The sequence below is a fragment of the Sceloporus occidentalis genome, unplaced genomic scaffold (assembly GCF_023333645.1).
Source record: "Sceloporus occidentalis isolate IW3139 unplaced genomic scaffold, rSceOcc1.0.p SCAF_30, whole genome shotgun sequence".
Taxonomy (NCBI): Eukaryota; Metazoa; Chordata; class Lepidosauria; order Squamata; family Phrynosomatidae; genus Sceloporus; species Sceloporus occidentalis.
In genome coordinates, this window is record NW_028317010.1 from 10,461,641 (window position 1) to 10,487,781 (window position 26,141).

The following is a 26,141-nucleotide window of genomic DNA, read 5'->3' on the forward strand; positions in this document are numbered from 1 at the left end:
AAAATATCTTATAGATATGGCCAGCATTTGTGATGTGCAACTGTAGTGACACAGATCGTCCAGTAGGGGGAGTCTCATATTCAACCCTTGTTCTGTTGTGTGATGAAAGCTGATAGAGAGGGTGTTATACATTTTCATGGTCGTTTTTTCAACAGTTTTCAATAAAGTGCTGAGGGTCTTGATGTTCCTGGTGTCAAGAAGTTACTTCAACATTTACAAACCTGTATATATGTCAACAAGCCATATTGCATGTCTATATGGTGCTTATCTAGTGTGTTTTATTGTCTTTAATTGGCTGTACCCACCAGTGGCAGGAAGACACTGGTCTCTCCACCTGAAAAACTATAGCAGAAACATTACAGGGAATTGTAACTGGCATTTATTTAACAGAACTAAAATGTACTACCTACATTCGACTTATTTTCACCTTTAAACACTTGAATACAAATCAGATTCATTAATGTTATGCTTTTATCTTATTGGGTGCAAAGGGTTTTACATCTGATTGACTTTATTCCCCCTGTCAAGTGTTGTGGGATTACACAGACCTTTAAAATAGTGTTTAAACTTAAAATTGTACCTTTAGTGGATGATACACAGCACTCTCTAAGGAGGTGTCTTCTATACCAAATGGGAATACCTGATTTAATACTAAGTAAACATATGACCTCACTAGATGAACCTTTTTCTTTGCTAAATGTTGTCCATATTGGTAGTATCTATGTTTACCTGGTATGCGTTAGACATGTGCAAAGGGGCCAAAAACTATTCAGACATATTTTTTTGTTTGGTTTACACTGCCTGCCTATTCGGTTCGGAATCAAAATCAGGTAGCATTTTTAATACGGGAACAAAATGAATTGCCGTTACCCACACTTACTTTCATTCACTCTTTGTCTCTCACACTCTCATTCACTCTCACTTACGCTTCTGCTGACCACTTATCTCCTCTCTTCTATCTTCAACTCCATCTCTGCCGACATATCCTGGTGTGAACTTGCTCTGAAATTCATGGGGGGGTCTGGCCTCATTTTCATGGCGTTTTATGAATCGATGAATTTGCCAAAATTTGGTAAATTTGCAATTCATACGAATCTGAATGCACAAGTCTAGTATGCATGCATTATCCATCACTACTAATTTGTTTCACTTCTTGATGAGGCTGATATCCTGGTTGCTTCTAGTGGGGAAAAGTGATCTTATTAACGTGCATATACAAAAAGGAAAAATATAACAAAAACAAATGTGTGGCTTTTACAGTATTGTTTTTGTTATATATATTTTTTTTAAATGCACATTGATGAGATCACATTTTGAAATAGACGACCAATAATAAGAAATCTGTGGTGATAAGTATTTTTTATTTTGTATTTCGTTTTATTTTTTTGTTTTGTATGTTTGCTGCACTTTTTAGAGGAGGCGCATGTATATAACTTTTTTGTCACATAATACAGAGCCAACTCATCTTGTCGACGTTTGAGTTGACAAATTCTGCTTGGCATGGGGCGTTCTATTTTCTGAGTTGGTTTCTTCTGAAGTGCAGCATTCAGTCTTGTTATCGGCTTCAACAGGGACTCAGCTAAGTCACAAAATGTGGTAATTTCCACCAACTATCGTTTGTGAATACAACGAAATACTAATTATTATATTATTTTCCTAAATGCCTTTATTGGATATTCAAGGACTGGTCATTTTCAATGTATCAAATTTGGCCTTTTTGTTCAATGTCTGTTATAATACGATAAAGACTGAAAATGCAATCTGAGCCAACCACCAAGAACATTGTGAGATCTTGAGGGCTACTAAAAACCCATAAGCACCTGTCTACAACATTATTATGATTATTCTCCATGTTAAATATACACTTTTTATGATGGACAGAGAAAAATAATTCCAATAAATTAATCTTTTTTTTAATTAAAAACTGACAGTAAATTATATATTTTACAAATAAATAGAAAGTCTTTGATACTTATATATATATATATATATATATATATATATATATATATATATATCACTTTACAAAAATATCTCTAAACTTTGTAACTGATCAACAGAAAATCATTTTTTATGGTCTTAGAATTACTCTTCCAGCACTAAACCAAACATTACATAGTTTTAAGATATGGTATTTTAGACAGCAAGCACATACATAAGAGATTTGCTTTTAATACAATACATATTTGTACATTATTTTTTACAGTAGATATTTTTTTTTTTTTATAAAATATACAACAGATACATTGTTTCTTCCATAAGTTCAAACAATTCCCTGAGTCTAAACTAAACCCATTACTGTGATAAAACACACAAGCCGTGTTAAGGTACTGATGGTGACACTGTTGTACGGGCCCTATTTGGTATCACAACAAATCCCCAAGGAAAATGTTATTTGTCCTATTATTACAAATGTTTACAACCTTTGTAAGGCACTCAGGGTTGTACCAAAGGCTACAGATATTACAAGGGTAAAATTTATTACAGTAACAACCACAATTAAGAGCTTTAACAACAGCTGTTCCATACACATCGACATCTAGCTATAGCTACGCAAGGTAAAACTCAGGTGGACTTTAAACTTGACAACAACTCGGAACACGGAAATTAGTTTAGACATAACCCTTAACATCTGTGCTCGTGTTTTGTGAAAAGTAGAGGAATATTGCCCCCTCTATACAAATGTTTGTGATTCAGCAGGTGGCCACAGAGCTTCTTAAATCTGATGAAGCCTTTTGTTGGGCTGGATCATACCAATTTTGCTAATTATATTGTATTAAATTATATAGAATATAGAATTTGCCTATACATTCAGACTTTATAGAGATATTATTTGTATATTAAAGATATTTTTAAACCACAACATTATTGGGCCAATAGGATGAACTTTATCCAACCAATTTCGAAGATTTTTTAAGTTCCCATTAAGCTAAGTCTGGCTTGTGTTATATATGGGTGAATTGTATATTTAATAGCATACACATACATGGCTAACTGTACTGGATAAGCAAAGTCAATTTTGAACATGTATCTAATACCTTCCTCATCTCAAACAAGGCTTACAGTTTCAGTCCTCGTTGTTCTTCATGTTCTCCCTGTAGCTCTCATAAATTAAGGTATTGCTGCCAAAGTATATTTTAAGTGAGTGCAAATTTATCAGATGGACATCCCTAAATCTCACTTAGGGCACACGAAAACATGTTCCTGGTGTCTTAGCTACGTTTTAATAGGCAAAATCAACCCAAAATGACGTGTATATAATGGATGTTGCAGGGCAAAGGAGTCTCTTTCTGCACACATTCACCACATTAATACCTAGCATTTTATGTACATATGACATTTTATGAAAATACTACAATATATGATTACATGTGTCTTAATTTACAGATAGATGCATTAATGAATGCAGATCAAATATATACAGCAGGCAGAATGGCCTAAGAGATATACATGTTCACTTGCAATCATAGTTACATGACTTCATTTTGGTTCTGTGCAAACAATGGAATCATGCATATTATTAAACTAATAGCAGCAATAATCCAGGTAACAGGAAACCTTTGATTGTTTTTGTAAAGGTAATATAAGAGATGGCAGAAGATGTGTTAAAAGTTAACATTGCACATATTTTGTATGACCAAGATTCTACATGTGTGTAATATAAGCGGGGGGATGGGTGGTCACCCTGAAATGCCACCACTCAATGGGCCAAGTAAAAAAGGGAGATTACTGGTCTTCCTGACCAGTCCATTAACAATACGGAGGGCCACCAATAGTTTCCTTCAACCCTGCTCTTCCTTTAGAAGTGGGGTACCGGGACATGAAGTGCGGAGTAGGCAGCAGGCGATGCTTCCCTGGTTTAGACCTAAGGCAACGCCGAAGGAAAATACATCACTGCTTGTAAGTAAATTCTGCACATGACTGAGACGTCTACCAACCACCATCTGCTTAAAGACTCCCTTGTGTTACGTGCTGTCTTGGCATATATTAAATAACCTACAATCTGATTTCATAATAAAAGAGTAAACAAAATATCAGTATTGTAAGAATACAGGATCAATTGACCCATTATAAATAAATGACTATTATTTTAACATAATGCAGTATATTTTACATGTTTGTGCTTTTAAATTGTATTTACCGTAGAACAAAATAAAATAATATAGTACACACACACATATATATATCTGTATATATATATATATATATATATATATATATATATATATTGGTAGTATATTTCAAAATGAAATCTTATTAACATGCATATAAAAAAGAAAAATATAACAAAAACAAATGTGTGACTTTTACAGTGTTGTTTTTGTTATATTTTTCTTTTTTTAAAATGCACATTGATGAGATCTCATTTTGAAATAGACTACCAATAATAAGAAATCTGTAGTGATAAGTATTTTTTATTTCATTTTATTTTTCTTGTGTTTTATGTGCAACACATCTTTTGTTCTCTTGTTTTGTCATTTAGAAATACACTATTATGTTTGCTGCACTTTTTAGAGGAGGCGTCTGTATATAAATTTTTTGTCACATAATACAGAGCCAACTCATCTTGTCGAAGTTTGAGTTGAAAAGTTCTGCTTGGCATGGGGCGTTCTATTTTCTGAGTTGACTTCTTCTGAAGTGCAGCATTCAGTTGTATTATTGGCTTCAACGAAGACTCAGCTATGTCACTAAATGTGGTAATTTCCACCAACTATCCTTTGTAAATACAACTAAATACTAATTATTATATTATTTTCCTTAAATGCCTTTAGTAGATATTCATGGACTGGTCATTTTCAATGTATCAAATTTGGCCTTTTTGTTCATTGTCTGTTATAATACGATAAAGACTGAAAATGCAATCTGAGCCAACCACCAAGAACATTGTAAGATCTTGAAGGCTACTAATAACCCATAAGCACCTGTCTACAACATTATTATGATTATTCATCATGTTCAATATACACTTTTTATGATAGACAGAGAAAAATAATTCCAATGTATGAATCTTCAATTACAATCTACAAATTGTCATGGGCCAAATCCAGCTGTTGGATGTTTGTACATAGACTTGGTTATTCAATGATTTATAGTTATTTTGAAGCAATTCACAGACACACAAATTTCCAACACAATTATATCAGAAATTAACAAATATAGTCGGCCGTTTTTTTTTGGAAACATGTTTCAGAATAATCTTTTTTCAAAGGGAACAGTGGGAAAGGGTATTTTGTATAACATATATTTAAATGATCTATTTAAGAGAAAATGAATGCTTTTGATACATTATAAAATAAAAAGGGCAACACTTTAGTCCACTCCTGGTCAAATCTAGTTTGGTGACACCTATTGATGGCATCATATTAATTTCTAGAACATTAAAACCCTTCCCCAAAAAAACATGATGCATTCCCATGGTAGGCTGAAATCTGAGTAACTACTGATTTAAATGTTACAATGAATGGATTTATAGAGCTGAATGTTTCAAATGACCCCTACACAGAACTGCAGAGAAGAGATCCTCCTTTACAGTAAGTAATCTTGGAGAGATGAAGAATATGGAATCTGCACTTATACAACTGTATGCCGACCAGTATATGGGTCAGTCTCCAGCAGCAACCTGAAGATTTACACCTTTATTTTTATCAAATATTGGTAAAACACCTTTTTAACATTTTCACCATGTACATTTATGCCCCAAGTCATTTTAATGTAAGGATTGTGCCACGTGTCTATTACACTACTTCTTTCCATGGTTTTAACTGGGGCTATCAATAAATAATATTATGTTATTACAATTATATTGAAAATGCTGGGGAATCTCAAACATTGCACCTTCGTTACTCTTCAGCAGCATTGTTTTCAATAAGGTTTTACATAAATCTTGAGTATGTTCAAGATCTACTTTTGTCTTTAAACGTGTGCATGTAACCATTGCTTAATCCAACACATGACAACGTTGTAATGTAAGCGATCCAAACGTTCCTCCTGGGCATGCGCTATTCTCCCTGAAAAATATGGATAACATTGCAGTTAGCATTACAAGTCATTTACTACATAGTATAGATCCCTGAAATAATGGTCTAATCTAAAATATAAAATCACATGTTCTATATAAAATAAACATAGACTTTTGTGTTTAAAATTATTGTAAAATATGATCCATTAACATGTACAAAAAAAGTTCTTACTTGAAATCCTAAAAACTTCACTTTGCAAGTTTTAAATTATGCTCGGTGGAAAGGATGACATTGCTGACTCATTTAAGTTGACCTACAAAATTAAAAATCAGTTCTTGATAAGTAACAGCTCATTTATTTATTTATTTATTTTTTACATTCAAGAAAAATGTTTATATATAATAATCTAGGATAAGTCTAATCAAGTAAAATAATGATTCAAAAGCAAATTAATTAATAAAGAGACATTCATTAGACAAGCAACACTCTACATACAAACTACTTTTGCATGACTACAGAATAATCACATTGAGTTACCCTCAAACAGACCTATGAACCAAGGCAACTGCATTTTAAACCAGGGCAACCCACAGGCTATTGTCCTGTACATTCCATTTACTCTTATTATCCCCCAAAACCACAGAGGAGCCAAAATCTGAAGTTTTCATGGTCCCTCTTCCGGTGGGCATCTATAAGACTAATTCTAAGATTCAGAACATTAAAAGGTTATTTTCCATGTTTCCCCACATACCCTGGGTTTAAAGTATTCTCCCTCTGAAGCTTGATACAAATTTAAAGCTAATTCAAATGGATTGCTTTTAACACCTTAAGTGACAGAGGGAACTTCTTTTAGGGATAAGGGGAAGGATAAGGCAGACCATTCTCAATAGACACCAAGCAGATGGGACAGCTACCCATTAAATTGTAAACAGTACATTAGCATCATCACCTACCATATGGGCCCTTGGAAAAGAGTACTTGCTGTGGGTTTTGCTACCATAACCATCGTTCAATGCACTTACCAAAGTAATAAGATCAGATCTACTATTACAGAATAAGGATCTCAACATTAAAATACAAGCATGTACAATTATAATAATAGTCTTTATGTGTTTTGCTTAGTGTTTTATACTCACCCACATCCAAAAAAATATTATATTGATTATAGTTGTTGAGTTGAGACTATGAGATTATGTATAATAAAAGGTATTAATTATAATATAATTATAATAATTATAATTAAGAGCCATGTGCAATCTGATGAGAAAGTCAGTTGTAGTAACTGTAACTGTTTAGAGCTGAAACATATTTTATAAAATACCTGATGCTGCCCTGTCAAAAAAAAATAAAAAATAATAATAAAAAATAATATATATATATATACATATACATACACACCTATATAACTGGGGTCTGTGGTTATATGAACCACTTATATTGTTGTTGCTGTTCTTTGTTAATTTTGTGTAAATCTTGATGTAGAAAAAACATCATTTTATCTTTCATCACAAATATTTTACCTTAGCTATATTTTACATTGGCTATGAGTTTTAACACAGTGTACTGTATTTTACTTTAGGTTTTTAACCACTCCAAATGGAGGTTCTACAAGTATCAGTATTCTTAGGTAAATTACTAATTTATAATTCTTGATACGTCTTAAATCTATATAGTGATGCATTACAGTAGGCATCAAATATTTATGAATTGTGTACTTTGGGAGCCCAGATGGTGTTAGATTGCAAGACCAATACTGACTTTATAACTATATTATTTTTCTATATTTTTATATGTTGCATTGGTTTTTGAAGGCTACTTGCCAAACTTTTCTCTGCAAAACTATTAATTTCATACAACAGAGACAACAACAAAAAATCTGCAATCTGCAACACAAGAGTAGGAAGCTGACAGCCGGCAGATGTCCCATTCTTACCCAGGAAGGCGGTAACAGCTGTGAGGACCCTCAACAGAGTGTCCTTTTCACATGTTAATTAGGATTTTAATGCAACAAACAGACTTATAGTATACTTAAACGTATAATTTTATTCCAGTACACGTATCAAGCTTTAAATTGTATGCAAACAGGCTAATGCCATATTATTATTATTTATTGATTTATTTAGCGCCATCACATTTTGCAAAGCTGTACAATGAGTAAATAGGACATAACAAGTAATGAATAACATAACAATACAACAACTTAAATTTACAGATAGAAAGGGTAAAGACAGATTACAATGTGGTGGCCCTATATAAATCAATAAATAATAATAAACCAATGGTAATAAATATTTACTTTAAATACATTTCTTTACCTCTATTTACAGGTTATAATTCCAATTTATATAATCTGATCATTTTAAACATAGTTACTGAAAATCACAAGTATAATGTGTGACACAAGAACACTTTGTTGGTTTGAAAGATCTTTCTGGAAAAAGAGCCAAAAGTCTCATTAGGCAAATTAGGCGTGTGCCTAAGGGCAATCTGGGGTTAAGATAGTTTCTGGTTGCTACATGACTCATCTAATGGTTCCATTACACATTTTTGCCATTCTGTGACTTGGAACGGGCTTAAAGAATTAAACATGTTGTATTCTACAGGTCCAATAGGATACAACTACAGAATGAATGTTATGATTTGCCCTAGAAGATGGTCAAAAGCACCATCTGGAATGTCCATACAGGCAGAGAGGAATTAAACATGTTATCTAGTTAAAAATGAACACTGGAATACCCGTAATGCAGCTTTAGGCACATAGTATATGACTGGCGGTCATTGTCTAGGAGATGGAAATGAGATCAGGATGCTCGCATTTACACAGGGATTGTGAGAATGATTGATGGGCTGTGTAGATGTTGATAGCTCGCGTCCTGTAGACTCCATCAATAGGTTTTATAGCATATTTTTTATATGTATTTTTTTGGGCCCTGGGCAGCTGGCATTAATAAATTAAGGTTAAAGTGTTGATATGATGGGGGGTTTATGTATAAATAGCCAGTCTGGAGCAAAGTGGTTGAAATGGAGCAATCGCCATAGAAACCAAAGAGCCGTTCTCGCGCGCTGCTCCGTTTTAACACATTTCATTAGAAATGCACTTTATATAACCCTCAATATACCAGAAATAATTGGCAATCACCAAAGTTGGTAAATTCCCTCTCATTAAAGAAGTGGTGCTTTTCTGCTAAATTCTGTGCACATTAAGTGTAATCCCGATTTACCTGCAACAAAGAATCGTGTAACATGTCACACAGTGTTTTATCACAGGCACAGGATTTGGCTGCAAGGTTTTCCCAGAGGAATGAAAAGTGACAGCAACATTTGAAAGCTTATATACAGTGACAGATCTAAACTCGTATGAGACAAGTAGACCATAACTAATATATAGCCATCTATTCAACTTTATGTAATAGCAGAGTGGACACTGGCAACATGTATATTATTATTATTAATAATAATAATAATTACAGGATTAAAAACAATAACAATAGGAATTACATAAACATTGGCCTGATAAAATCAGCAAATATAGAACATTTTCATAGTTTATATGAAAAATGTAACAAGGACAACATAACAGAGAGGCTAATGTAAGCCTGCACAATTCACAGCAGCACTATATATATATATATATATATATATATATATATATATACCCCGTATTTGCGATTATAAGACGACCCTGATTATAAGACGACCCCCCCAAATCTGAATATTAATTTAGGAAAAAAAGAAAAAGCCTGAATATAAGACGATCCTATAGGAAAAAAGTTTTACCAGTAAATGTTAATTCATGTAAACTATTTTTTTAATAAATGCTATGATTGAGAAAAATATTTTGGTTTTATTTCCTTCTATTTTCCAACCAGCCCCCCCCCCAGTTATGCACATCTGCCCCTATATGCCACTGTGCCCCATGATATGCCTTTTAACCCTATATGCCACTGTGCCCCATGATATGCCTTTTGACCCCCTATGTGTCACTCTGCCTCCAGAAATGCCTTATACCCCTATATGCCACTCTGGCATTAAGGGGGTTAAAAGGCATATGGGGCAGAGTGGCATATAGGGAGGTTTAAGGCATTTCAGGAGGCAGAGTGGCGTATAGAGAGTTAAAAAGGCATTTCTGGAGGCAAAGTGGCATTAAGGGGGTTAAAAGGCATTTCATAGAGCACTCTGCCTCCAGAAATGCCTTATGCCCCCCCATTTAACACTCCCTCCCCCTCCTTCCTCCAAACTTACCGGTGCTTCTGACTCCCCCGTCATGTAGCCGGGGCAGCGTGTAGATGTCTACGCGATTCGCGTGGACAACTTACGCTGCAGCCGGAAGGAGGTGTGGCTAGCAGTGGGGATTGTCTGCGTCCATCGCGCAGACCTTCCCCGACTGTCAGAGAGAATTCCCCGCAACAGTGCCGGTGCCGGACCGGTGCGGGGAACTCTGATCTCTGACTGCTGGAGAAGGTCTGCGCGATGGACGCAGACAACCCCCGCTGCTAGCCACACCTCCTTCCGGCTGCAGCGTAAGTTGTCTACGCGAATCGCGTACAGCTCTACGCTGCCCCGGCTACACACCGGGGACTCAGAAGCACCGGTAAGTTTGAGGTCTAATTATAAGACGACCCCGATTATAAGACGAGGGGTATTTTTCAGAGCATTTGCTATGAAAAAAACCTCGTCTTGTAATCGAGCAAATACGGTATATACATTAGCAAAAAAAGCAAGTGAACCCTTTGGAATTACCAGCAAGGGGTCCATGTATAAAGTGGATATAGAGGTAAAAGGTGATAATTGTAGACCTTATTTGCATGCGCCTACCCAGAGTCCCTTGTGGTTGTGGCAGCACCATGATATTTCTAAGGGAACAACAAGCCTTCTGGCTTGTCTGGTATCTGTAGATGAGTGTTAAATAATGCTTCTACATACTCCTAAATTTTAGTGGAAGGATTTTCCATCACCTTTACCCGCCATAACTTATGTAATGGTTCTTCTTGGTTACCCCAAGCCTGTATTAAGACAGTATCACAGCCTTCTGCTAATGAATCCCATTAAGGATGAAACAGCTTTGGTTATTGTGCCTCTTCTTGAGTTTTGTCTAAGGGCTGTCCTGTACATGAATAAGGTGGATATAGAAGCAAGAGGTGGTAAGTATCAACCAAGTTTGCATGCACCTCCCCAGAATCCCTTGTGGTTGTGGCAACACCATGAGATTTATGAGGAAACAACAAGCCTTCTGGCTTGTCTGGTGTCTGTAGATCAGTGTTTAATAATGCTTCCACATACTCTCATGTGTAAATAATACATTTTTTTTACAAAAAACAGTACTATCCCCAAAACAAGTAAACGGCCATCTAAATCCACCACCAGTTAGCAGTAAAAAATGCCATGATCATTGCAGGGCTGCATCAACATATTGGACATAGGCATATTCCTTCTTTGGGTTATGGCACCATCTTGTGGTGTTATGGAGTAAACAAAGGGTTAGAACATTTCATCCTGCAACTACATGGAAAACAGTGCTGCTTTTGTATTAGCATATTGAATGATATATGGTTTTATGATATTAAAAGATTTTGTGTACAAAGGCAAAATATGACTGAAAGATTATATGGTGGAGTTAGCACACAGACACACGTACGGACTCAAATTAGAAAAGAACTATGTAAAAGAAAAAATGTCCAAGGCAAGTACTGGGTGTATCTCTGTTACGGAATTGAGACGTACATAGTCTCTATAATGCCTGATCGACTTGTCACATTAACCGTCATTAGCACTTAGCGCCACGTCCTGCTTCAAATAGTTGTATTTATGGGGTCACTGCCCAGGGCAACATGACCAGCCACCACCCAGACCTGCCAACCAGCAGAGGACCTCCTTCTCCTACTACAGCATAATGTCATATCTCGGTGCTCCGCAGTACTTCTCATGGAAAGGATACTTTGGATCGGCTGTCCTAACCCTAATTTGCCTAGGTCTGAATATGCTGTGATTTGGCAATCCTTTTCCTAATATTATAATTATTATCATCTCTTATTTATGTAGCGCCAACATTGTATGTAGTGCTTCTTACATACATATATTCCGGGTTTATGACAAGAAGCTGCATGAATATTCCTTCCCATTAAGCCATCTTTTACTTAAGTTGTTGAATGTTTTTGATTCAGTCTTTGTAACAGTGCAGGAGAAGAAGGATCAAACCCACTGAAATTGGTTAAATGCTGGTTCTGCCACACACTGCTGCCAAGCACACATTCTCTGTAGCTTTTCCCCTTTAACCATTTTCTCTTACTGGTAAAATCCTTTTCCAATGGGCGTCTCCAGCCAGACTCAATTTCCTCATCAAACAATATCTTTCATCCAACGTGCTGACTGCCAAACACTAAGCACTTTGCTCCCTGCACTAATGCACTGCTTTATTATTCTGTATGTCATCCTCTGAAAGGAGGATCGTAGAGAATCAGCTTTACTCATGGTGTGAATCCGAGGGCCAGTCTTAGAATTGTGCAAGGTGTGCAGTCACTCTGGGTACCGTATGAAGCGGGATGCCCCATCGTCATTGTGACTGCATGGTGCCTCTAAGATCAGGGCAAAAAGGGAGCTGATCTATTCTGGCATGTGTGTTATGCATGCTGTATCATTTTGTTAATGTGTACAATGGTCAGTTGGGTTTCTGTGTGTATGCATGAGTCAATGTCTGTATACAGGATGTCCATGAGTATGCCACCGTATGTACATATGTATGTGTATATATATTCAAAGGGGTCACTTGCAAATGTACTTGTTTTCAAAAGAAAAACACCTTTTGTCCGTTAAATAACATGAAATGGATCAGGAGTACAGTGGAGACGTTGGTAATGTTGTAAATGACCATTGTAGCTGGATTTTAATGGATTATCTTCATAGGTGTACAGAGGCCCTTTGTCGCTGCCATCACTCCTGTGTTCCAATGGCACGTTGTGTGTTGCTAATCCAAGTTTAACTTTAAAAGTCTGACTGATCATTAGAAAACTCGTTTCCATGTATATTAGCAGAGCTAGAAATTTCCTTGTTTTCCATGAAAACTGCTAAGAGACCCCAAACTTTTGAACGGTAGTGTATATCTAGATAAAAGTCCGGATAAGGAGTTTCCTATAAAGTTTTGCTTATGGAACTATAAAAATGCCCTGGTTGTACAACTTGTCTTCTTTATGTATGAATTCTGGCAGGAGATAGCACCCAGGCAAACCCTTGCAAGATATGTGACAGTTACTTGTGGATTATATGTGTGTGTGTATGCGTGCGCACTAACACATGTTATGCACATTTGTGAAAGAAGGCTTATTTACTAGTGATGGTGTGTTTCTTTTTTTGGCATTCTTGTAGACTTTGCACAGGGTACCTGAGGACCCACGGCCCTGATGGATCATAAACATGCATAAGCTGTTGTGGCTGAGAATGCGCACTTAAAGGGACGTTATGAATGTACACTTTTTAAATGAATTATTCTTTTTTATCAATTATAATAAACCTATAGCATGTGATGATAAATTATTTTAGAAAAAAATATTGACTATTGAATGATCTATTGAATGAGTCTAAAACACATAAAAAATAACATAACTTACCTTGCATACTGAAGTGTGTATACCGAAACATGAAAAAAATAAAGGTTTCTGAGATCTTTTCATCTACTAATCAGACAGGGTGCATTGTTAAGGAAGAATTGGTCCGTTTACTTTATAACACAGAGATTTGGCGCATTGTCCTCCTCATTCTTTTACATTTTGGTTACTATTTCAGCATGTGCTTCCTTTGACATCTTCATATTAGCAGAATAGATTTTAAATTCTTCTGATTTTATAAAGTGTTCTCTTTCGTTGCTTGTGCTTTCTCCTGTCGCATTTCATATTTCATTTTTTGACATCATATTCCACCTTGTAATTTTTGGTTTGTCGTCTTGTGTCAATTAAGCAGCTTTAATACGTATGAATGAATTCCATTTAAACACTGCTAAAAGCTGTAGCTTCGCAGAATCCAGGGGGGAAAAAATCAAATGATAAAATGATTACCCTCTGATGAGCATTAACGGGGGCTCTGTAGCCCAGTCGGTTGGGGCTTTTAGGCTTTTCCCCCCAAAGTTATCATTAATATTTTCTTCGATTTTCATCTGTGCATGGGGATGATGATTAATGTTGTACACAAGCATGTGATAAAGGTGAACTTCTTTATAGAAGCAGTTGACTACCTGCTTAGCAGGAAACCAAAATAAATCCATTTGTTCTGAATTAGTAGAAAGTCTCTTTTCTTTACTATGAAAAGCTCTTAAATATGAGTTATTCTTAACATCTGTAGTACACACAAATTGCTGCAAATTCCAGCAGAGCACCTCAAGTGGTCAATAAAGTCAATAAAAATATAGGGTTTTTGGCCTTTTTGTCATAATACATGTCCATTTGAATTACCATATAGTTAGTCCTCTGCAGATGTGGCTTCAAAGTCCTATACAGGCTAAAACAATAATATGTTAAAGAACAATATATATAGGTAGTTTACACAAATGCCTAGAGTTCCATCAAACAATGAAAGGTATGAGATAAGTGTGACATGATGTACATAATGTTTTAAAGAAATATGTCAACCTATATATAAAATTTATTAGGTTACGTTAATCAAGGTCATCTCTTGGGAAATGATGGGCCCAGATATTTTAGTTCTTAAACCCTAGTGCGAACACAATAAATATATTTCCATAAGCATTGATGTTAATGAAAAAAACTCCCAAAATAATTACATTGATTGAAAAACAAACAGCACAAGCTACAACTAGTTTGCATAAATGAATTTTCTGATGCTGACAGCTGTGAAAAGTCCACTAGGGGGCGCTCGTGTGTTCCATTCAATGAAAAATAAAACAGAGAAAAAAAAAAAATAAAAATATAGTGTAGGAGTAAAACAGTGTGTAATGCCCTGCGTATCGCAGATTTCCCACTCACAGTGTGTTGATGGGGTTCAGTGCGTCGTAGAGATGGCCTTGAGGTCCATATACAGGGATATATACCGAGGAAACAAACCAGAAAAGAATCCAATAGTGTATTATGTATATAGCGCTAAATACGCAACAAGTGGAGATATACTTACACTTAAATAAGTGTCAAGATGCCCGTAATTTCTGGCGATGATCTGGTCACATCCGTGTATTCTTCTGGTTTGAGGGGTCCAATAGTTGGATACCAATGTGTGTGTGGTGTATAGAAACCGCCACTATCCACATAGAAGGTATGTAAAGAGAAATATTTATTCTTAATTAGCAGCCAGCTGGATCCATCTCATCTCAGGCTGCTAATTAAGAATAAATATTTCTCTTTACATACCTTCTATGTGGATAGTGGCGGTTTCTATACACCACACACACATTGGTATCCAACTATTGGACCCCTCAAACCAGAAGAATACACGGATGTGACCAGATCATCGCCAGAAATTACGGGCATCTTGACACTTATTTAAGTGTAAGTATATCTCCACTTGTTGCGTATTTAGCGCTATATACATAATACACTATTGGATTCTTTTCTGGTTTGTTTCCTCGGTATATATCCCTGTATATGGACCTCAAGGCCATCTCTACGACGCACTGAACCCCATCAACACACTGTGAGTGGGAAATCTGCGATACGCAGGGCATTACACACTGTTTTACTCCTACACTATATTTTTTTTTTTTTTTTTTTTTCTCTGTTTTATTTTTCATTGAATGGAACACACGAGCGCCCCCTAGTGGACTTTTTGCTGTATTACTTCAACACCCGGAGAGTGTTGCTTAAGGGTTGCAGCTGTGGTTCCAGATACACAAGGAAAGTCAATAAGGTTGATTATTCCTACCATTCACTATCCTATTCCCTATACTGGTTTTTCTCACGTTTTCTACGCTGACAGCTGTGACACAGATGATTTAAGTCAGGAGTACTTATTAATAGAGACTATTTGTTGGGTGGACTCCTATAAAAAGCTTGGGGCCTTGGGTGATGACGGTATTACCCTGTAAGCAGGACAGCCTCAGTTAAGTAATTGTGTTATGGAAGTATATAAACCTTTTTTTTATTCATAACTGGGAACTTTTCCGGTTTGACCCAGAGTCTCCAGGTAAAACTATGCTTTCCTGGGTCTTCAAGTCAGTTTCCTCCACTGCCCGCACTAAATGCTGTCTGGCGCTAGTACCACCCTATGCGCAACTAGCTCCATTGCCACATGTAACTAGTTCCACCCCTTCCTTAAGCTATCCACCCCCAGAAATGTGTGCGTGGGAGCTCCGAGTAGCCTACCCTGGCATGTTAGCTGTCAATTAGAAATCACACTTTCTGTTTACAGGTACTTCTAGACCCACTTTGTCACAATTAATAAATGGTAAATGGGAGAATACATGGAAAAGCTGAATAATGATGTATATGATAAAGAGATAAAGGAATAAAACGCATAACTCAGTTGTACAAAGTTACTCCAATTACAAAAAACTTACCCTGGATACTGTGCAGATGATCTATGACCAAAGTATAAAAGCTAACGAGAAAAATAAAAACAAAAATAGAAACTAAAAATGAAGGGAGAAAAAAAAAAAAGACGAAAACATTATTAAAACTTGTACTGCTTCACACTTCCATTCAGAAGGTAACAATTTAAAAAAAAATGAAAGCACTAAAAATTAGTACTTCCCTGAGACTGCACAATACATCACGGAATAGGGATATGGCAACCTGATGCTTCACATCTCATGGCTGCCCAGGGACAATGAAGATGCGCTGCCAACAATAACACAGACACCCTTCTCTCCTTCCCATCCACAACGCTGTGGCCCCAAAGCAGATCCCCTAATCTCTCCATCTGCCACATGGCACAGGTGCCTACTGACACACGTCTGTTTAACCTGATCAAAAAGTACCAGCATTGACGTATTTACCTTCAGCACCATCAGCTGAACCTTCACAACGCTATTTTGAATGTTGAGCACCATGATTATGATGCCGTAGACCCACGCTCTACCTCTTGAGGATCCATGGAAGGAAACTATGGAGAACTATGATACCGTGGCACAGCCCTCTATAATGTTATGGGCTGGTTGAGGAGATCAGTGATCTTTGGCTCACTGTTAAGCGGCAGACAGGCAGCCACCCTCTAGACTTGCCATCCTAGGGCTAGTTGGCCTAGGTAAGACTATGTCACTGAGTAGAAGATACTTAATTGTAACTTCTTTTTTCATTCACCTTTTTTCAAGTTAATATTTTCTATTTTATTATTTTTTCCCATATTTTATGACTTTGATGTAAAAACTACTGGCAGTTTATTTCCCAAAATGATATTTTGCCTGCGATCATCAAACTCTCTGTACACATATACAAGCAGAACATGACAAAAACATGTGTTACCTTCTCTTCTAGCTCTTTAATCTGTCTCTTTTGAAATTCTATTCTTTCTTCTAACTCTTTTATCCTCTGCAAAACAAAATACAAAATAAGTCTTAACATAAAGTGAATATTAAGAGAGAAAGGGGAAAATGGCATGAACAGTCAATAATCCTTTTATAATTTACAAATTTGCAAAACTATTGTGTTTTGGGAGTCTGCACAAGAGCTAAGAATTTCAATTCATCAACAACTCCAAAGACCTTCACATGCATAAGATGGATCATAAAATTAGTTAGTGGACTACAATTCATGTGAATTTAACATAGCTTTCATCCTAAATTCAGGGGATATTTTGTTGAACGTTTATATTTTCCTGTAATTCCTGAAGGTCTTTCCATAGTCAGTAGTTACCTGTTGTGCATGTTGAATCAGCTCCATTCTCTCCCGTAAGATCTGGGCATCTCTTTCCCGCAGCTCACTCATTACCTGTCTTTTCCACTGTTCTACTGCACACTTTAACTTGTCTCTTTCTTCTTCTGAAAGTATTTGAGACATCTTGGCTCCAGCCTCTTGCTGCAGGATGTCATATAACATAGCCTCCAGTTCCAAGATATGCTTGATAGAAGGAAAAATTGAATATATCAATTTATTTTTAATATAATTCAATTTAAAGTCTAGAGAGGTAGATCACAGGCATCTACAAATGATGATCCTCCAGCATCCTAAAAGACGAGTTACTCGTTCCTCCCGATCTGGATGCTCTCCAAAAATTAACAATTACAAGCTTGTGTTTCATTAAAAACTAAAAAAAAACAAAAAAGACATAATTTAAGGTTTTACCTTATGAGCCTGATCCAAGGATTTCTTCCGGAAGTCCAACTCTTCGTCTAAATACCCTTTCTGCCTAGTGAACAAATCCTTTGAAACAAAGAAGTTTAAACATCATTTTCATTGTGGGAGTTCTCACTTTGACCTCTATACATCGGATTGAATGTCTTATTCTTACTTTCTCATTTTCAATGTCAACCATCTTTTGCTGCAGGGCAGATTCTGTCACCTCTATTTGCTGGAGCCACTGAAATAATGTAAATGAGAAAAAACTATATTTATAAATTATTGCATTATAAATAATAGCGTTATTAACTTTACTTAATCAAACATGAAATGTTATCATTCAAAATATGTATATAATATATTTGATAAAAGGAACAGAGATAACTCTGCTGCTATGCTTTACTCAACCTGGAAATTACATGTATCTAATGATCTTGATTGCATTTGCTAATGACGTTTGTTGATGTCCATTGAGCGGCTTCTTAATGTCCGTTCTCCAGCAACCCAGTACAACTACACAAGAGAATAAACTGATTCATCCACTTCTATTTATGAAGATCCCAAAAAACACACTGTTTGTAGGTACCGGAGAACATGTTTCCAGAGCAAAGCTCAGCAGACAACAGCCAAGCAGCACAAAAATTCATTTCTTGGTTAAGTTTTGCATGAGTCAGCCCCCTGTAGTTAATGTTCTGTCTCTCATATAATACTCATGTTCTCCTATTTTAGGACACTTAGAAGTAACTTTTTATACATAGAAAGCCAGAAATTTTACATAAAATAGGAACAATTTACCCGATCTAGTCTACTCATTTTTCTTCTGGCTGGTGACACCTGTCAAATGACAATTTGTGTCACAGGCAGCATCTCCACCTTGGCATCTGTCAGTAACAACATTATACTGGAAATACCCCTAGTGGGATGCATGCCTTGGACTCTTATGCACAAGGAGCATTTGTCATTGCCTGGACCTTGAGGGTTTTGGACTATATATATATATACTCCCTGGACTCTGGGCTTTTGGGCTCCAATTTGGTTGCCCTCACATATATATATTAAGAATAGTCTTATGACTATCACATAAATTGTTTAAATTCCCTCTCTGTATTAATCTCTCGATTTTTTCACACCAAATTTGCAGGGACAAGAAAGGGGGTAAGAAAGCAATAAAGCTTAACATATGTTTTAAAACCTTAAAAATAGTAGTTTCATACAGCGCAGTGTACACAATGGCAAAACTGGCCTTTATGTACCATTCACCTAATATTTACGCATAAAGCATACTCTTTTACCTTTTCAGCCAAATTTAGGACTGTTCTTGCTTGTATAACAACAACTTGTTCTTCATTTGTCAAGTTCTGCGACAAAAGGTACATACCAACGGTTAGTACGCTATTCCTACCAATATGTAGTGCGCTTTATGAAAAAATAAAGTACAAAGCAGATGAGAAAGCAATAAAAAAAACCTCTATCCACGTTTTTTATATCATTTAGCTAAATCTTAATTTTTGGTTTAACTAAATATCTTTGTATGATAAAACAACTTTGTATATCTATCAGAAAAACAAGGAAAAAAATAATTCTAGTAATCTTTTATAAATTGCAATTTTTAAAGAATAACATATTTAAAATAAAGATTTTCTATTTATTTACAGCTCGTTGATAATTGTGTGAAACGTGTATATTAAATTAATATGATAAAATATGAAAAAGAATAAGAAAAACTGGTATAATACTCTTTGCGTATCACATTTATGTAGCGCAAACAGTTAATGATGCCCAACAAGTCAATAAACACATATACATTTCATTTCGGAACTAAAAATATGTGGATTAACAAGCCAAATTACAAATTCTCAATTAAAAAGAGCCAGATGGAAAACACTTTTGTGAATCATAAAGCAATACTAGTCTGAACAGAAGGTCAGTACGGGAGCATAATGATGTATTTGGAGACGAGGACGACAGAGGCAGATTGTAATATGTCAGAAATCTGAACTGTAATAAACCGTGGCCAATCTGCCCCTTAAATCTGTGCATGGGGCACATTTGGAGATGCCAGGGAGATAAATTAAACAACAAAACATGCACAATTTAGAAAAGGAACATACACTTACGGCGTTATCCCCTAGGATGTCAAGTTTTTTCATCAACTCAGAAACAATGATGTCCTAGACAGGAAAGTATAAAGTTAGTTTTACATGACGTGAAGGTACTGTAAACATTAAGATTATTGTGTTAATTGCAAAAGTCAACCACAAAGAGATGCATACTCACTGTGACACCTTCAGCTTCACAATATACTTGCAGTGGACTCTTTCCTTCTATAAATGGAATGTGGTGGAAATTGATGGCTGGTGATCTTCTCTCTCGCTCCTAAAAACAGAAAGAGACATCACTGAATATGTGGAAATCGGAAGTAGAACATGTAAAGGCAAACAGGGGAGAAGAGGTACAGTAGCTAATCAGCCGCTGTGTATTCTTCCACAAAGTACATCCTCAACAATTCTCAGATAATCATGGATTATGGGATTTGTAGTTAGACCACAAATAGAGCTACCTGTATATCCAGGATCGCTATATGAGGAGGCAGTGCACACAATGGAAAGATAACACTATGCAAAATCAGAAGGTTTCCAGGTGAGACCTACTTCTAGCTCTAGGATCCTGAACTCCAGGAGCTCATTCTGGTCTTTAACATCTTGAATATCATGTCGGAGCTTTGCTTCATCTACTTCCATCTGCTTGATCTGTAAAGGGCGGAAGCTAGACTAGTAATTATATTAAGTAACTTTAAAAAAAAAAGAGGAAAGGGAAAAAGGTGGAAAGAGGTGAAAGAAGAATAAAAATACAAAAATAGTGAGGTTGTTTGCTCAGCATGTAAACAGCTTCAGGTACGGCTGTGAAGTATGACTGTGTGTTATAGTGAGTGAGTGTATTATAGTGAATGTGTATGTTAATATGAGCGTATTAGACCATGTGTGTGTGTAAGTGTGTGTATCATAAATCATTTTTTGCCTGGAACACGTAATTGCCATGTGACATAAAAACAAACACTGATGGGTTGTTACCAAAAAAAAAAGTTTCTTTGTTGATATATGTTACTTAAACTTCAAAGAAAGGAAGAAAATGGCAGATCGGCTAATGTTTATATTCTTAGCATTCTGATCATATCATGCTTCTTGTTACAAACCATATGGATGGTCCGCTTACCTTTTCTAAGAGTTCCTGATTTCGTTTGTATAGGGCCTGTTTTTCTTCAATCCATTTCATGTCCTTTAAAAAAGGTGATTTGGGAAAAATAATTGCCAGCACCAAAAATGTGATTTAGGCTTCTTTTAAATGTCATGCTTGTAGCTGGACAAAACTGTATTTTGGAACAGAAATCTTAATTACTCACTCTAAACAACGATGTATTTACTAGGGCTGAAACAACGAATCGATAAAATCGATAATAATCGATAACGGAAATCGTTGTCGACGATTTCCGTTATCGATTAATCGAGTGATCGATTCGTTGTTGGAGCACTCGGCTCCTTTTACTTACCTCCGCGAGCGTTCCCCGCTTCTGCTACATGCTCTGCAGTCTCCGCCTTCTTTTAGTTGCGTGACGGATGTGACGCGTTCCGGAGGTAAGTATTCTTCATGTCTGTGCGAATCGCTCTGTGCGAGTGGCTCCATTCGCACAGAGCGGTTCGCAGGGCAGAGTGGCTCCATTCGCACAGAGCGGTTCGCAGGGCAGAGTGGGGGTGGGGGGGCAGGCCAGGGTAGGAGACTGAGTGCAGGGCAGAGTGGGGGTGGGGATGCAGGGCAGGGTGTGAGTGTGGGGGCAGGGCAGGAGACTGGGTGCAGGGAAGAGTGGGGGTGGGGATGCAGGGTGTGAGTGTGGGTGCAGGGCAGAGTGGGAGACTGGGTGCAGGGCAGAGTGGGGGTGGGGATGCAGGGCAGGGTGTGAGTGTGGGTGCAGGGCAGAGTGGGTGCAGGGTGTGAGTGTGGGGGCAGGGTGTGAGTGTGGGGGCAGGGCTGGATGCAGGGCATGGTGTGAGTGTGGGTGCAGGGCAGAGTGGGTGCAGGGTGTGAGTGTGGGGGCAGGGTGTGAGTGTGGGGGCAGGGCTGGATGCAGGGCAGGGTGTGAGTGTGGGTGCAGGGCAGAGTGGGTGCAGGGTGTGAGTGTGGGGGAAGGGCTGGGTGCAGGGCAGAGTTGGAGACTGGGTGCAGGGGCACAGTGCAAAGTGCTGGGTGCAAAGTGCCAGGGCTGGGTGCAAAGTGCTGGGTGCAAAGTGCCAGGGCTGGGGCAAAGTGCCGGGTGCAAAGGGCTGGGTGCAAAGTTCTGGGTGCAAAGCGCTGGGTGCAAAGTGCCAGGGCTGGGGCAAAGTGCTGAGTGCTGGGTGCAAAGTGCCAGGGCTGGGTGCAAAGTGCTGGGTGCAAAGTGCCAGGGCTGGGGCAAAGTGCTGAGTGCTGGGTGCAAAGTGCTGGGTGCAAAGTGCTGGGTGCAAAGTGCCAGGGCAAAGTGCTGGGTGCAAAGTGCCAGGGCTGGGTTCAAAGTGCTGGGTGCAAAGTGCTGGGTGCAAAGTGCTGGGTGCAAAGTGCTGGGTGCAAAGTGCTGGGTCCAAGTGCCAGGGCTGGGGCAAAGTTTCTTGAACAGTAATAGTCCACCTCTTTTCAGAATGTTTGGGGTTATTTTGTTTCATAAATATTGTGTTTGGGTTCTTGTACTTTGAAAATATTGGTTTTTTATTACATCATAACAAAATAAGAATGTTAATGTAAATTTTAAGTTGTTTTTTAACATCCAGTTCATTAAATTATTTTAAATAAACGAAAAATTTGCATATTGTTTTTTTTTATCCGATTAATCGATTAATCGAAAAAATAATCGGCCAACTAATCGATTATTAAAATAATCGTTAGTTGCAGCCCTAGTATTTACCTTTCGTACTGCCCTCGGCCCAACCTCAACCGCCCCCTGCTTGGTTCGCATCTTTTCTGCATTAAAAAGCCTTTTTTCACAATGTTCTATCGGTATGTTTGTTATTTTGTGTTTGATATACAATTTCTTACAAACCCAAATAAAAGATCAACTATAAGCTTTAATGATACATCATCTGTTCATCTCATCTTTGAAGGAGTGCCAGCCCTTGGTTACTATTTAGTTTCGTTGTTGGAATGGGGCGCTCCACATTTTATGCCTGAGCAACCTGGAAGAGACCGTTGCCCCGACATTTGGCTACAATTTAGCAATGACATGGACGGAGCTTGCATTTCATGTATTTGAATTAAAAACCTACCTTATTCTGATATAACATATGGTGTAACCCATAGATCAAAATTTTCCAAAATCATTTATTTAATTATAATGCTCTTTTTATATAAGGTTTTCAAAGTGTTTCGTCTGGGTAGCAACATTGGCCCACATCTTATTTTTCTTCTAGTTATAACTTATTAGTCACCCATCTAAGACTTACGCAAAGCACATGTACAAACAAAAATGACACATTCCTAAATTTCACAGCATAGCCCCAATTCAGAGACAGGAAGAGGAGAAATTTCTTACCTGGCCTTGTTCTGACATTGCCTTTTCCAGATCCTCTATTCTTGTTTGATATCTATATATATCTGCTTGCAGCTGTTCCCGTGTCTGGTATGCATCACAGAAAAAAGTTTTCAATATGCCAGGAAAAACTGAACTCATTGTAAGTGTTCATGTCTCAGACCTTGTTCTTTTGTAAAATAAAATGCCTTACAACCTGGTTAGTCAGAGAATTAGGTCAAAGCAGTGAAAATGTGGGTTGATATCTTATGTTTTTCTGAAATGATTACTATACTTAATTCCACTTAAGTCCACTAACCAACAAATGTTGCCCATGTGATAAAATAGCAACATTAGAGGTACAACAAAGGGTGGAAGGTGATCTTCAGAGGATTATTAGCAAGAAAACAAGTGGGGAGAATATTTAATAAATCCACACCTTGACTTCCCGTTCAGCATCTAACGTTCCTCCAACTTGTTCTTGTAGAAGTGCATATGCACGTTGTAGAGCTTGATATTCCATGGTCAATTGACGAAATCTGAGCTCTGTTTCTTCTTTAGCCATACCCTGCCACACCCAGACAGAAGTATTGAAAACAAGTATGTGGCTTCAGACTTAGTTTTTGCTAAGATGTGATAATGGTGATACACACTGATCAGCCATAACATTATGAGCACCTGCCTAATATTGTGTAGGTCTCCCTTTTGCCGCCAAAACAGCCCTGACCCATCGAAGCATGAACTCCACTAGACCTCTGAAGGTGTGCTGTGGTATCTGGCACCAAGACGTTAGCAGCAGATCCTTTAAGTCCTGTATGTTGCGAGGTGGGGCCTCATGTGATCACCAGGAAAGCGACGCACTCATCCATCCACATGATGTAAAAGAAAATGTGATTCATCAGACTAGGCCACCTTCTTCCATTGCTCCATGGTCCAGTTCTTATGCTCACGTGCCTATTGTTGGTGGACAGGGGTCAACAAGGGCACTCTTACTGATCTGCGGCTACGCAGCTGCATACGCAACAAACACTGTGTGTTCTGACACCTTTCTATCAGAACCACCATTAACTTTTTCAGTAATTTGGGCTACAGTAGCTCGTCTGTTGGATTTGACCAGAACTTTGCCCCCTACGTGCATCAATGAGCCTTAGCTGCCCATGACCCTGCCGCCAGTTCACCGCTTTTCCTTGGACCACTTTTGATAGGTACTGACCACTGCACACTGGGAACACCCCACAAGAGCTGCAGTTTTGGAGATGCTCTGACACATTTTTCCGGCTTCTAACGCATCAACTTTGAAGACGGAATGTTCACTTGCTGCCTAATATATCCCCCCACTGACAGGTGCCATGATAGCAAGATTATCAGTGTCATTCACTTCACCTGTCGGTGGTCATAATGTTATGGTTGATCAGTGTATATATATATATATATATATATATAAACTTGACCCTTGATGACAAGTGTTTTGTTGTCCGAATATTAAATTTTTTGGTAGTATCTATACACCTCACTCCAAACCTCAATGTCAGGGAAAAAAAATGAGGTACAGAAAATGATATCCCACAAAGTTGAATGTTACCATCCAGTTTTACTCAAAGGCACAAAATGCAATGGGAAAAAATAGTAAAGAATAACAACAATAGTGAGCATTCTGATGAGTTGAATTAATCTCCTGTTATTATATCCATCTCAACATTGTCTCCAACAAAACAAATGTTTAGTAGACCAAGAATCTAAATTTAACCCTGTTATTATAAAATGTATTTCATTTCAAAAATTGTTTTACATGATAAACTGGAATATCTTTTTTATTTTAACCTCTGAGAGTCAGTGGGGTGTTAAAGGTGCCGCATTATTTGGGGTCAGTACTGTACCTCCTCCACATCCTCATCAGGAGTACAAGGTGTGCGATCTGTTCTATCAGTTTGATAAGAGATTGAAGAACCGTCGGAGTCTAATGAAGCTTCTTCATCATAACCAAAGAATGTCTCCACCACAGGCTGGTGATAAGTAAATATATGCAAATTAATACATTTTTCTTGCAGGATTCAGGTACTGAATGTTTCCTAATGGCATATATATATAGTACATACATACAAACAGAGTCACCATCAGGCCTGAGAGAGCAGGGAGGCCAGAACTCCCTGCTTAGCCACCTGTCCAAAGGAGGCCCCCGGGCCCCAGCTCCACTAACTCCAACACCCCCCCCGATGACATAATTTGCCGGCACTCAGACATAGTGTGTGAGAACCCTGAGTGAGCAGAAGAGTTGGCATCGGCCTACCACCTCCTGAGCTTACAAAGGTAGGATGTGTGTGTAAGTTTAAGTGAATATGTTAGTGTATGTAAGTATGTTGCTGTATGTGCGTGTATGTTAGTACATGTGTGCAAGTATGTCAGTGTGTGTAAATATGTTATTGTATGTGTGTGTATGTTAGT

The 26,141-nt window shown here is 37.5% G+C and overlaps 1 protein-coding gene across 18 annotated transcripts in view; it reads right to left on the bottom strand.

The window, feature by feature from the left end:
• Window positions 1-16,473: 16,473 nt before the first annotated feature.
• LOC149299036 (janus kinase and microtubule-interacting protein 3-like) overlaps window positions 16,474-26,141 on the bottom strand; it is a 28,759-nt gene continuing 19,091 nt past the window's right edge. For 4 of the 18 annotated variants that reach the window (XM_089486721.1, XM_089486719.1, XM_089486713.1 and 1 more), the window contains 13 exons: window positions 25,577-25,702; window positions 24,139-24,267; window positions 23,724-23,807; window positions 21,383-21,445; window positions 20,821-20,919; window positions 20,447-20,545; window positions 20,281-20,340; window positions 19,462-19,527; window positions 18,342-18,410; window positions 18,176-18,253; window positions 17,747-17,950; window positions 17,357-17,422; window positions 16,474-16,524 (listed from right to left, as the gene is read on the bottom strand). In XM_089486721.1, coding sequence (XP_089342847.1) covers window positions 16,474-16,524; window positions 17,357-17,422; window positions 17,747-17,950; window positions 18,176-18,253; window positions 18,342-18,410; window positions 19,462-19,527; window positions 20,281-20,340; window positions 20,447-20,545; window positions 20,821-20,919; window positions 21,383-21,445; window positions 23,724-23,807; window positions 24,139-24,267; window positions 25,577-25,702 — 1,194 coding nt within the window. Of the gene's footprint in view, window positions 16,525-17,356; window positions 17,423-17,746; window positions 17,951-18,175; window positions 18,254-18,341; window positions 18,436-19,429; window positions 19,528-20,280; window positions 20,341-20,446; window positions 20,546-20,820; window positions 20,920-21,382; window positions 21,446-23,723; window positions 23,808-24,138; window positions 24,268-25,446; window positions 25,448-25,576; window positions 25,703-26,141 lie in introns of all 18 variants that reach the window. The other 14 variants (XM_089486722.1, XM_089486720.1, XM_089486716.1 and 11 more) reach the window with 10 other exon arrangements.